The sequence below is a fragment of the Pipistrellus kuhlii genome, unplaced genomic scaffold, assembly GCF_014108245.1.
Source record: "Pipistrellus kuhlii isolate mPipKuh1 unplaced genomic scaffold, mPipKuh1.p scaffold_m20_p_3, whole genome shotgun sequence".
NCBI classification, from domain to species: Eukaryota; Metazoa; Chordata; class Mammalia; order Chiroptera; family Vespertilionidae; genus Pipistrellus; species Pipistrellus kuhlii.
In genome coordinates, this window is record NW_023425529.1 from 52,651,137 (window position 1) to 52,664,566 (window position 13,430).

Sequence of the window (13,430 nt, forward strand, 5' to 3'; positions counted from 1 at the left end):
TCTCTCTATTCCCCTTCCCTTTTCTCTATCTCTAAAAAATAGTAGGGACATACTTAAAAAAAAAAAAAGAATGGATAAACCCATGCCATTGAATACTACTCAAAAAAAAGTAAAGCTCTAGCCCATGTGGCTCAGTTGGTAGGAGTGTTGTCTTGTACACTGGAGGGTGGCAGGGCACATACCACATACCTTAGTTACAGGTTTGATCCCCAGTAGTGAAGTTTTCAGGAGGCAACTGATTGATCTCTTCTCTCTCTCCTCCCCTTCCCCTTTCTCCCTCTCCCTCTCCCTTTCTTTCTTCTGCTCTCACTAAAAATCAGTGAAAAATGTCCTAGAGTGAGAATTTTAAAAAAGAATAAAACAAGTATGAATTATTGATACAAAGAACAACATGGATGAATATCACAAGTATTACAAGTGAAAGAAACAGAGACAAATAAGTATATTTGTAAAAAATGCCAGTTGATCAATAATTAAGAAAGCAGATATTTCCCATTTTGCCTGGGAAAAATGGACTGTAAAAGAGCACAAGGAAACTTTTAGGGTGATGAAAAATATCTCAGTTGTGACAGTAGTTTCATGAGTGAATAAAGACTCAGAACTCATCAAATAAAAGTTTTAGAACGGATACAGTTTATTACATATAAGTTACAATTTAATAAAGTTGATTTTAAAAAGTCTGCTTTTAAAAATGTTTATGTTTTTATATGATTAACAAGTTTATTTAGTATTTCTACAGATAATTTAATGCTATAACAAACTTTGAGTACTTGTTATTTGTAAAGTAAGTAATTTTGAGGTAATAAAGCACAGCACCTTATTATGTACATGTTAAAAGAACCAAATTGTAAAAGGTGTATTTCACATAACCTTAGCTAAACTTATGTGATTATATATTTACTAAGAGGTTGAGTTTTTTCAAAATATAAGGATTTCTGTAGTTTTATTGTGCGAAAGGGTAGAGCTTGTAGTATCTGTGATTGAGACAGCCAAACATAAATTATTTAATTTTGGGTTACATCAGATAAAATATAGTTGTCACGTACTTCAGTCTTATTTCACACTAAATGAAAATTGGTTTTTTTTGTGTTTTTTTTTTTAGGCAATTGTTCTTTGTTTTCGACTACATTTCACAAAAGATAATATTACCAATAATACAGCTGCTGCTACAGTGCGACAAGTTGTTACTGTTGTTTTTGAGAGGATGGTCGCTGAAGATGAACAACACAGAGGTAAAGTGACAAAAGTTGTTTACTTTTGATAGTGGATGATTCTTATATCCATGATTTCTCATTTGTTGATTTTCAGCCTTTTTCCTATAAATGTGGGCTACCTAAAAACAAGAATACTTTAAAAAATATATTTATCTTAGCAATGTTATTATATTGATAATAGCAATTCAAAAAATAAATCTCCCATACTTTTATCATTCTAGAAATCGACTCTTTATTTTAATTTATGTTTCTAATTATACTTTGTTGTTATTCTATAATTTAATGAACTAGTCTCCTATTATACACTTAACATTGTGTTCTAAATTTTGGTATTATTTTGAGTCTTTTTATTATAAATTTTTTCCATTTGAATTATTTCTTTAGTGTAAATTCCCAAGAGTGGGCATCCCTCATGTGAATTTTTTCCCTTGCCTATTAATATGTATTAATAAGCAATATTTATATAAAGATTAATCTTACTTTATTTTTTCTATTTTTATCAAATATATTATAATTTTTGACTTTTTTTTTTTTTTTTTAAGTTTCCTAAAAATTTAGAAACATGTCCTTTTAGAGAGCTGGCAGATAATCTGTTTGTTTATAGTTTTATAATTTGTTAACTTTTAACTATGGAAATTATGTTTCCCCCCATTATCCTTATTAGATGTAAAACTTTTTTTTCATGGTTAGCTGAAAAGATTATAAGGTGGACCATCATGAGCCATCTTTCTGCTTTACATAGTCAGGGAGCAAAAGATTAAATTACTTTTTCCTTTATATAGTTTTTTTCTTAAACTTTTGATATCATGTAGTATTTCATTTTATTTGATGTTCTTTTGCTAATATTGGTAAAAATTATTGGAGTACTGCCTACTCCAATAATTATTTCACTTAACCTGAAATCTAACCATTGGTCAGATTTTTCACATTTAGTTTTAGGTATTCTGAATCTGTTGATTTATTAAAATACTTTTACTGACTTTAGTATATTGATTTTTTCTGCATTTTTTCCTATGGGAAGTGCAGTTGGAATTCTAGCAGTTTGAAATATTAGGAAATTAAACTTAGGGAATAAAACAGGGCAGTTCTTCAATTTGAATGTTCAATATATTCATAACCTTAATATAATTCCAAGATTGGGAGTTTTAATTGTGCATCACTAAAGACTGCTATCTCATTTAATACTTTCTAATAAGGTAGGACATACTTAGAACCTCTTTCTTTTCAAATAGTCATTAAGTTAACATTTATTGTTTTTTTTTACAGAGAGTAAGGGAGAGGGAGAGAGAATTAGAAACATCACTGAGAGATAAGTATCAATCAGCTGCCTCCTGCACACCCCCTAATGAGGATGTGCCTGCAACCAAGTACATGCCCTTGACCAGAATCAAATCTGGGACCGTTGAGTCCACAGGTCAACGCTTTATCCACCGAGCCAAACCGGTCAGGGCAATAATGTTTTATTAGTACTCAAAGAAGTGCTGAGTTGGGAAGCACCAATCTAGCTGACTCTTAGTAAGTTGATTCTGTGCCTATAACTGACATAGTAATTGTGACAGATCAAGTAGTTACTTTATTGAAGATGGTAATATGATAAAGGAATTAACAATGGTGATAAACTTTTATATGTTTATTTAATATTTAAAGGCACATTTAAAGATCATGTGAATTTCAGATTCATGAAATAAAAGGGCTAGATTATGGAGACATGGAAAATCAAATGTGTAGGTAAAGATAATAAACTTGTTAAAATGAATATAAGTCAGTGAACTGGTATTTATGACATTTTGTATAAAAATAGATTACAAAATTTTTTTCCTTTTTGAGGCATATTCTTAATTTATAATTAGTTTATAATTCTATAAACAAGCATTTATTTTAAGCGTGCCTTTTAAATAGTATGTAGTATTTGATTTTTATAAAGGTCATTATGAACTCCTAAAACTTACTTTATTTTGATTGCAGATATTATAGAACAACCAGCACTGGTTCAAGCCAATAGTAACAGAAGATCTGTTAGTACTCTCAAGCCTTGTGCTAAAGATGCATATATGCTTTTCCAGGTATTTCAGTTAATAAAAATAATTTTTATTATCATATATAGTTTTGAATTTTATATTTTGGAATTTTATGTGATTTTTTTAAATGTCAATTTTTAAGATTGTCAAATTTTATAGTGTCAGTATTTTAAAAAATATATATTTTATTGATTTTTTACAGAGAGGAAGAGAGAGGGATAGAGAGTTAGAAACATCGATGAGAGAGAATCATCCATCAGCTGCCTCTTGTACACCCCCTCCTGGGGATGTGCCTGCAACCAAGGTACATGCCCTTGACCGGAATCGAACCCGGGATCTTTCAGTCCACAGGCCGATGCTCTATCCATTGAGCCAAACCAGTTTCTGCTAGTGTCAGTATTTTTAAAAAGTTCTGAAAGCTTAAAGAGCTAATTAATATGGTAAAATGTTATATTTTAAGGAAATAAAATGAGTTAAATGCACAACTATAAAAGAGGTAACTTAAGGATGACTAATCATATAAAATAATTTATTTAACAGGAAAGTTTAAATAATAATTGGCTACTTAATATAATTTGTATAAAACACTTGATTTTTTACATTATTTGTTGTGAATAAATCTTTTAAGTAAAATATAATTTATTTGTACTGAAATTTTTATTAATTTTGTGATCAAAGGGTTATTTTAGGAGGATTTTAGTTTAAAGAACATTTGATTAATAATTTATTGGTGTACTCGGTATACTGTTGATGGTTATGATTCATTAATCTGTGTAAACTCTATATAGTCAATACTTGTATCACTCATTTATCTGTGTATTCTATTGTCAATAGTTATGTGATTCTTTAAAAGTTTACCTATATAATCAAGTATACAATTTGTCAAAATTTGAATTACCAATGTTTAGTTTCTAAGGAGTGAAAACAATTACTGTATAAGAATAAATTCTTAAAAATTTTATAAACACTGAGTTTTGAAAAAAAATCTCTTATTCCAGCATGTGAATGTTTTATGTATTGTTATGAATGTTTTATTTATTGTTTGACTTATTTTTCTAGGATCTTTGTCAGTTGGTTAATGCTGATGCCCCTTACTGGCTAGTAGGCATGACAGAAATGACTCGAACATTTGGCCTTGAGTTACTTGAGTCAGTCCTGAATGATTTTCCACAAGTCTTTTTACAAGTAAGCCATTTGTAGTATCTTGCAACAAAATTAATATTAAATTTTTTATAGATATTTTTAAGAAAGCAACATGTATTTTTCCCCCACATTAATAGAATTATAGCCTTAGACTTTAGGCTTATAATAATTTAATGTTATCTTACATTGTTGAAGTGCCCTAGCATCTTGAAATTTTAACATTAGAAGGAATCCCAGGATACTGTATATTCAGGCATTTCTCAGTCAATGAATATATTAGGGAAGGTGGTATGTGAGCTATATTTATAATATTTAAAATAGAAGTTATTGATTTTTATTTGTTTATATGTAGCTATATGGTTTTAGGTAATTTTTAAAAAATCCACACTCAAGGATATGTTTTTATTGATTTCAGAAAGAGGGGAAGGAAGAAAGAGAGAGAAGAAAAGAGAGAGAGAAAAAGAGAGGGAGGGAGGGAGGGAGGAAAATAGGGAGGGAGGGAGGGAGGACTGACGGACATTAGGATATTATGAGAGAGAAACATCTATTGGTTGCCTCCTATATGTGCCCCTACTGGGAATTGAAACTGTAACCTTTTGATGTAAGGGATATATGTATCCTTATATTTATAGCAGTGTTATTTACCATAGCTAAGATCTGGAAACAAGTGCCCATCAGTAAATGAGTGGATAAAAAAGTTATTGTACATGTACACCATGGAATACTATGCAGCAATAAAAAGGAAGCATCTCTTAACCTCTGAGACAGCATGGGGGGACCTGGAGAGTATTATGCTAAGCAAAGTAAGCCAGTCAGAGAAAGACAAGTGTCACACGATCTCACTCATGTGTTGAATGTAATGAATAAAGTAAACTGATGAACAAAATAGATCCAGAGACACAGAAGCATAGAACAGACTGTGGAATCTCAGAGGGAAGGCAAGGGATGGTGGTGTGTGAGAAGAGATCAGCCAAAGAACTAGTTTGCATTTATGCCTAACCAATGGACACAGAGAATAGGGTGATGAAAGCCTGAGGCAGGGACTGGAGTGGGCTAGATGAGGTTAATGGGGGGGAAAAGACTTTTAACAATAAAGATTTCCTTTTTAAAAGAAGGATCTATGACCCTTTGAGACAATATAGAGTGACCTGGAAATGATTATGTTAAGTGGAATAAGCCAATCAGCAAAATACAAATATCACATGATCTCACTTATATGTGGAATCTAATAGACAAAATAAACTGATGAATAAAATAGACCAGAAGCATGGAAACATGGAAGATTGAGAAATCTCAGAGGGAAAAGGGAGGCAGGCAGAAAGAAATTAACCAAAGATCTTATATGCATATGTGCATTGCCCTGGACACAGACAGGAGGGTGGTGAAGGCCTGGGACAGGTTGGGAACCTAGGGGAAAGAGGTAAAGGGGGGAAAAAATAGGGGAAAATCTGTAATACTTCTCAATAAAGTTTTTAAAAGTACATTGAAATGAATAAAAAAATCTGGAAGGAATTAATTTGGAACTAACAATGACTAATTTATCTTTGAGAGCTGAGATTATACAAGGCTTTAAAAATATGTTTTTTATTGATTTTAGAGAGAGGAATGGAGAGGGAGAGATATAAACATGGATGAGAGAGAAACATTAACATTGGTTTTCTCTTGCACTCCCCCTCCTGGGGATCAAGCCCGCAACCCCGGCATATACCCTGACTAGGAATCGAACCAAGTGACCTCTTGGGGCATGAGTTGACACTCAACCACTGTGCCATACCAGCTGAGCTTTTATTTTTATTTTTTATCTGTATTTTTCTAATGAATCTGGTATTTCCCACTAATTGTTTTTTCTTGAATGAATCTGAGTTTTAAAAATACATTTTAAAAAATTTGTGATTCTTCCCTAGCCGACTTGGCTCAGTGGATAGAGTGTCAGCCTGCAGACTAAGGGGTCCCGGGTTTGATTTCAGCCAAGGGCACATGCCTGGATTGCGGACTCGATCCCCAGTGGGGTGGTATGCAGGAGGCAGCTGATCAATGATTCTCTCTCATCATTGATGTTTCTATCTCTTTCTTCTCCCTTCCTCTCTGCAATCAATAAAGAAATATGTATTTTTTAAAAAATTTGTGATTCTGAACAAATGAATTACACTGTGCCTTATTGTTCCTTTTTGTTTGTTTGTTTTTGGTAAGATTTAAGGGTTAGAGCACATGTGTCAAACACAAGGCCCGCGGGCCAAATCCGTCCTGCCAGGCCTTGCAACGTGGCCCGCACCGCGCTGTCATCACTGCACTCCGCTGCGTTTCCATCACAATGACAGTTTATGACTGTTCAGTAAACCATTCGGCCCGCGATTTAGGCTGGATTTTAGATTTTGGCCCCTTCTCTGATTGAGTTCGACACCCCTAGGTTAGAGGATAAAATTTATGTTTGTGTCATTATTCTTAGCCTCAGTGATATTTGAATGATTAAAACAACAAAATAATGTACATTTGAGGTTAGATATTAAATGTTGACTGGGCCTTATATTTTCAGTAAAATAGGACTAGTTTCACAAGGAATTAACAGATATGGGGAGGTTTTCTGCATAACATACTATGACTATAAGTAAATTTAAGAATTCTTTTTCAAGATTTTCTAGATTAAAAAAAATGCTTGTCATTGTATTTTTTCATCAGCTTGTGTTTGTGTTTTGTTTAACTAATCTAAGTATAACAGAATATTATGCTCATTAATACATCTGCATTTACACAAAAGAATAAATTGTGTAACTTATACTTTCTTTATTAATCAAGGTTTCTCTCAGCTGCCTATTTTAAATACTTTATCTGTTTGAATTTGTGCAATCTATTTTCCTTCTTCTGTTCTTTTTATTTTTAATTGCTAATGTTCTACTAAAATTAAAAATCCTAGCAATAAGCATCACTTATTGTAAAATCATTAAATATTTGTTTTAATTTAGAGTCTTTTTTAAAAAACTTACTGACATATTATCATTTTGATCTCACACTGTCAGAGAACAGTGCTAATTTCAGAATTGTTTGTAAACATTAAAATAATAAACTACATAAATTTATAATAAAGCTAATTTATTCAGAGATTATTAAGAAGTTTATTTACTGTGAGACCGTTTTAGCATGGAGTACAAACTAAGTTAATTGCTTTTCTTTTCCTTTTTTTTTTTTTTTTTCCAAATAGCACCAGGAATTTAGTTTCCTCCTAAAAGAGAGAGTATGTCCTCTTGTGATAAAGCTCTTTTCTCCAAATATAAAGTTCAGACAAGGTTCCAATACTTCATCTTCTCCGGCACCAGTTGAAAAACCGTATTTTCCAATCTGCATGCGTTTGCTGAGAGTTGTATCTGTTCTGATTAAGCAATTTTACAGTCTTTTGGTAAGTACTAATTTTCATATATATATTTTGTGTGTTATTATAGGCAGTGTTCTTTTTATTTAATTTATTTTAAAATTATATTTTTATTGATTTCAGAGAGGAAGAGAGAGGGAGAGATAGAAATATCAATGATGAGAGAAAATCGTTGATTGGCTGCCTCCTGCATGCTCTACGCTGGGGATTGAGCCCATAACCCAGGCATGTGCCCTGAACCAGAATTGAACTGTGATTCCTGGTTCATAGGTTGATGCTCAACCACTGAGCCCTGCTGACCAAGCGGCTGTGCTCTTTTTAGAAGATGATCTATGATACTTGATCTTTTTCACTTCAGCTAAGCAGACTTTTTTTTTTATGAGTACCTATAAATATTCTAGATACTATAAGGGCGGGGGGGGGGGGGGCAGAAAGAATGGGGAAATAACAGTATAGCCAGCTACAGAAGAGATTGAATGTTACTGCCTCAAGGAAGAGAAGGCCTATTTCTGTACTTTCCTCATCAATTGGGGGTGATAACTAATTGATATGACTTCCTTTTACAACGTAAGGCAGCTCTAGGACTGTGTGTGCAAAGAGGAATCTTCAGAAATATATAAGATATTATTTCTTTGGTGTTATAATCTTTTACATTCGACTTAACATATGGGAAGGTTCAGATATTCTGGTTTCTCCAAGGGCAAAAGTTAGAGATATGGTTGTTGTGGGGTGAGGTATATGATTGATGTGGAATGCTACCCTCTTATTTTTCTGTTTTCATTATCTGGTTTAAAGATACATCTTTTAGAGGACATACTAGAGTAGTAATTCTTATACTTTTTTAGTTGTAGGACTCCTTTATATTCATAACAAATAATGAGGAGCTTTGGCTTATGTGGATTATTTCTGTAATTATTGTATTAAAAACTATCTAAGATGATACTAAAACCCACACTACATGTTATTTTTTTGAATTTTACTTTTATGAAAAATACCTGAATTTTCCAAATAAATAAATGCATTGTTTATTTTTTTCAATTCTCTTTAATGTCTGGCTTGATTAAGATAGCTGGATTTTTATGTTTTCTATTTTCATTCTTTTGTTTAGGTCAAAGCATATGAAGAAAATCAGACTTCACAAAGATGTATAGTTGGAAAAGGCAGAATTATTTTAATGGTCTTTGAAATAATAGTGGATATTTTTCTTTGATATCACACTAAGCCAAGCCAGTGACACTTTCTTGAAGTATAAAATCTGAAGTCATATTAATGACATTTTCATACTCTGTCACATTAAAATTCATTGGTTCATCTTGTGCTTCAGTTATACCATGCATAATTTTAGAATATTATTTTAATTGTGCAAATATTTTAGCACTTTATATGGTGCCAGAATCACATGTTAATATCACCAATCATTTATCAGATTAAGAAACTGTCAAGATTTTGTGGCAGATACAAGTTTCCCCAAATTCTGCTTTTTATTTGAAAGCTTAAATTTTATTATTGGCAATAAATACTGTCAGCTGTTTCCCCTAAAGTGACAGGCTTACTTTGTTAATTTTTGAAAAAATATCTTAATACCCACAAGTCTGAATAGTTATAGTTTGCCATTGCTCTTTTTCCATAAGGAAAAAAAGTGACAAGGCACAGTTTTTTCCTCCAGACAGCCATTGTGCTTTGATACACTGCAAAAGTGCTTCATGTGTACTTCGCATTTTGCCACATAGAAAATTAAAAAGACATGCACTTATGGGTCAGATTTAATAAAATGATAATTTATATTTTACTTTTGTTATTTTGATTTCTTTTACCCACCATTATTTTGTGTCATCAGTACAAATGTCAGCACATTGAAAATGGCAAGTAATATCTTCGTATTGTTAGGGAAATAATTATCACCTCACAGAGCCCCTGAAATAGTCCCAGGGACCGCAGTTTGGGAGCCACTACCCTAGAGACTCAGTGTTTTTCCCCAAAATTCACCAGTGTATCTTGTTCTGAAAAGTAGGGGTGAAGGTATTTATTTATTTATTTATTTTTAATTAAATTATTATCTGTGTACATATACCATTGCCCCCCCCCTTCCCATACATGCCCTCCCTTCCTAGAGTTTTGTGTCCATTGGTTATACTTATATGCATGTATACAAGTCCTTCGGTTGATCTCTTATCTACCCCAGATCTCCCTACCCGCCCCGCTGTAATTTGACAGTCTGCTTGTTGCTTAACTGTCTCTATATTTATCTTTTGGTTCATCAGTTTATAATGTCCTTTAATATCTATAAATGAGTGAGGTCATGTGGTATTTCTCTTTCATTGACTGGCTTATTTCACTCAGCATAATGTTCTCCAGTTCTGTTAAGGTTGCTGCAAATGATGAGAATTCCTTCTTTTTTATGGCAGCATAGTATTCCATTGTGTAGATGTACCATAGTTTTCTGATCCAATCATCTGCTGATGGGCACCCAGGCTGTTTCCAGATTCTATTATAGCTATTGTAGATTGTGCTGCTATGAACATAGGGGTGCATATATCCTTTCTGATTGGTGTTTATAGTTTCTTGGGATATATTCCTAGGAGTGGGATTACTGGGTCAAATGGGAGTTCCATTTTCAGTTTTTTGAGGAAACTCCACACTGTTCTCTATAGTGGTTGCACCAGTCTGTATTCCCACCAGCAGTGCACGAGGGTTCCTTTTTCTCCACAACCTCGCCAACACTTGTCGTTTGTTGATTTGTTGATGTTGGCCATTCTGACAGGTGTGAGATGGTACTGCATTGTCATTTTGATATGCATCTCTTGGATAATTAGCGACTTTGAGCATGTTTTCATGTGCCTTTTGGCCTTCCTTCTGTCTTCTTTTGAAAATATTCTATTTAGGTCCATTGCCCATTTTTTAATTGGATCATTCATCTTCCTTTTATTTAGTTGTATAAGCTGTTTGTAGATTTTGGAGATTAAACCTTTATCAGTGATAACATTTGCAAATATGTTCTCCGGTACAGTGGGCTTTCTTGTTGTTTGTTGATGGTTTCTTTTGCTGTAAAAAAAACTTTTTATTTTAATGTAGTTCCATTTGTTTATTTTCTCTTTAGCTTCCATTGCCCTAGGGGCAGTATCATTGAAGAAGTTCTTTTTGCATATGTCTGAGATTTTGCTTCCTGTGGATGCCTCTAGTATTTTTATGGTTTCCCGACTTATGTTTAAGTCCTGTATCCATTTTGAGTTTATTTTTGTGTATGGTGTAAGTTGGTGATCTAGTTTCATTCTTTTGCATGTGTCTGCCCAATTTTCCCAACACCATTTATTGAAGAAACTGTCTTGACTCCATTGTATATTCCTGCCTCCTTTGTCAAATATTAATTTAGCATAGTGATTGGGTTGATATCTGGATTCTCTATTCTATTCCATTGATCTATATGTCTGTTCTTGTGCCAATACCAGGCTGTTTTGAGAACAGTGGCTTTGTAATACAGCTTGAAGTCTGGTATTGAGATCCCTCCTACTTTACTCTTCTTTCTCAGGATTGCTGTGGCTATTCGGGGTCTTTTATTGTTCCAAATGAACTTTTGGCGAGTTCTTTCTAGGTCAGTGAAATATGCCATTTGTATTTTAATGGAGAGTGCATTGAACCTATCGATTGCTTTGGGAAGTATGGACATTTTGATGATGTTGATTCTACCAATCCATGAACATGGTATGTTTTTCCATGTTTCCATCTTCCTCTATCTCTCTTTTCAGTGACATGTAGTTTTCCGCATATAGGTCCTTTACTTCCTTAGTTAAGTTTATTCCTAGGTATCTTAATTTTTTTGGTGCGATGGTAAATGGAATTGCTTTTTTAGTCTTTGTTTCTGTAAGTTCACTGTTGGTTTATAGAAATGCCATAGATTTCTTGGCATTAATTTTGTATCCTGCTACATTGCCAAATTCATTTATTAACCTGTTAACCGGGGAGTTCCCTTTTTAATTATGCAACGTACAACGGGTGCATACTCTTTCACTAGGATGTGTCAGTCCATCACGCCCAATGGACATAATTTTATATTATTATTATTTTTTATTTATACTTAATTAAAGTAAATGAAATATATATTTTTTCGTTTATTTATAAAGCACAAAGGAAAATACAAAATTACAAACAAATAGAAAAGAATACCAACAAAAAATGGAAACATCAAATTAAAAAATTATAAATTTTACAAACAATTATAAAGATTATGAAAAATATATACTGTCCCTCTCAGGGCGCAATATATATTTCAAAGACATATTCATACGTCCTACCTGTTCCCAATATTGTTTACGTTTGACGTATTTATAGGTCCCGCTCAGTTAACAGGTTAAGTCAGTTAATTTTTTAATGGAGTTTTTTGGGTTTTTGATGTACAATATCATGTCATCTGCAAATAAGGATAACTTTACTTCTTCTTTTCCAATTTGGATGCCTTTTATTTCCTCTTCTTGTCTAATTGCAATGGCTATTACTTCCAGTAGTATGTCAAACAGGAGTGGTGAGAGTGGGCATCCCTGTCTTGTTCCTGTTCTTAGAGGGAATGGTTTTAGTTTTTGCCCATTGAGTATGATGTTGGCTGTGGGTTTATCATATTATAGCTTTTATTATATTGAGGTATGATCCTTGTACTGTAGGTAACTGATCTTGAAAGGCTAGTTCTGTTAATGTATCTATACTGACTGGAGGAAATTAGAATGCCCCAGTCGTGTTGGGACAGATACAACATGTCAAGTATACTATATTTTTTCCATTTTCTAACATCTGAGCTAGGTGTCTCTGCCATTTGAATCATTTAGGCTCCATGCTCAAATATATTTTTAAGGAAAATAACCTTAAGGAATTTATGAAACTTAATTATATATGGCTAATCTCTCTCTCTCCTGCCTTTCACTTACCGCTTTTAAAAAGGAATGAATGGGGATAAATTGGCTTGTCTAACGTAATTTTTTACTTCACATACATTTCTCTAATAGAAGATCTTATCACTAATAATCTCATGCTTGCATTTAATATTCTAATCCATGTATTAGTATTTCCACCAGGATGCTTTCATTTTAAGCATCACTTATCTCTTGACTATTATCCTGCAGGAAAGGACTAGAGGAACTCATCACCCTTCATGCCAGTATAATGGAATTAATAAAGTATCTTCATGTGACAATTGGTCTTAAGCCATAGATACTAATCTTAATACCTACATAGTACTTTCTAAAAAATAAGGATAAACGATTAACCACATTAGCAGATCACTATTATGAGTTTTCAGGGATGTACTTAGACACTGATTTTTTTTTTTCCTATTAGCTTTTCCATATATAATTATTTTCCCTTTTTCTCCACTCCCAAGTAAGAATTTTAATTTATTTAAAATTAAAAAAAATTGCCGGGACTGGTTTGGCTCAGTGCATAGAGCGTCTGCCTGCGGACTGAAAGGTCCCTGGTTCGATTCCGGTTAAGGGCATGTACCTTGGTTGCGAGCACATCCCCAGTAGGGGGTGTGCAAGAGGCAGCTGATCGATGATTCTCTCTCATTGATGTTTCTAACTCTCTATCCCTCTCTCTTCCTCTCTGTGAAAAATCAATAAAATATATTTTTTTAAAAATTTAAAAAATTTATTGGTTTGTCCATAGGAATAAGATAAGAATGGAATTTATAATTCTCAGATTTAAAGT

The 13,430-nt window shown here is 33.0% G+C and overlaps 1 protein-coding gene and 1 long non-coding RNA gene across 28 annotated transcripts in view; both read left to right on the top strand.

The window, feature by feature from the left end:
- The window catches only part of MON2 (MON2 homolog, regulator of endosome-to-Golgi trafficking), a 100,469-nt gene that overhangs the window by 27,334 nt on the left and 59,705 nt on the right, over positions 1–13,430 (top strand). For 17 of the 27 annotated variants that reach the window (XR_004991501.2, XM_045588208.1, XM_036458566.2 and 14 more), the window contains 4 exons: positions 1,103–1,232; positions 3,180–3,277; positions 4,292–4,417; positions 7,572–7,766. Coding sequence is in view for 26 of the 27 variants with exons in the window: in XM_045588208.1 (XP_045444164.1) it covers positions 1,103–1,232; positions 3,180–3,277; positions 4,292–4,417; positions 7,572–7,766 (549 nt within the window). In the remaining variant the exon portion in view is untranslated. The remainder of the gene's footprint in view (positions 1–1,102; positions 1,233–3,179; positions 3,278–4,291; positions 4,418–7,571; positions 7,767–13,430) is intronic. The other 10 variants (XM_036458576.2, XM_045588209.1, XM_045588210.1 and 7 more) reach the window with 4 other exon arrangements.
- On the top strand, positions 7,939–13,127 carry LOC118730531. The gene is made up of 3 exons (XR_004991502.2): positions 7,939–8,526; positions 9,577–9,758; positions 12,392–13,127. It is a non-coding gene; the product is annotated as an uncharacterized LOC118730531 (long non-coding RNA).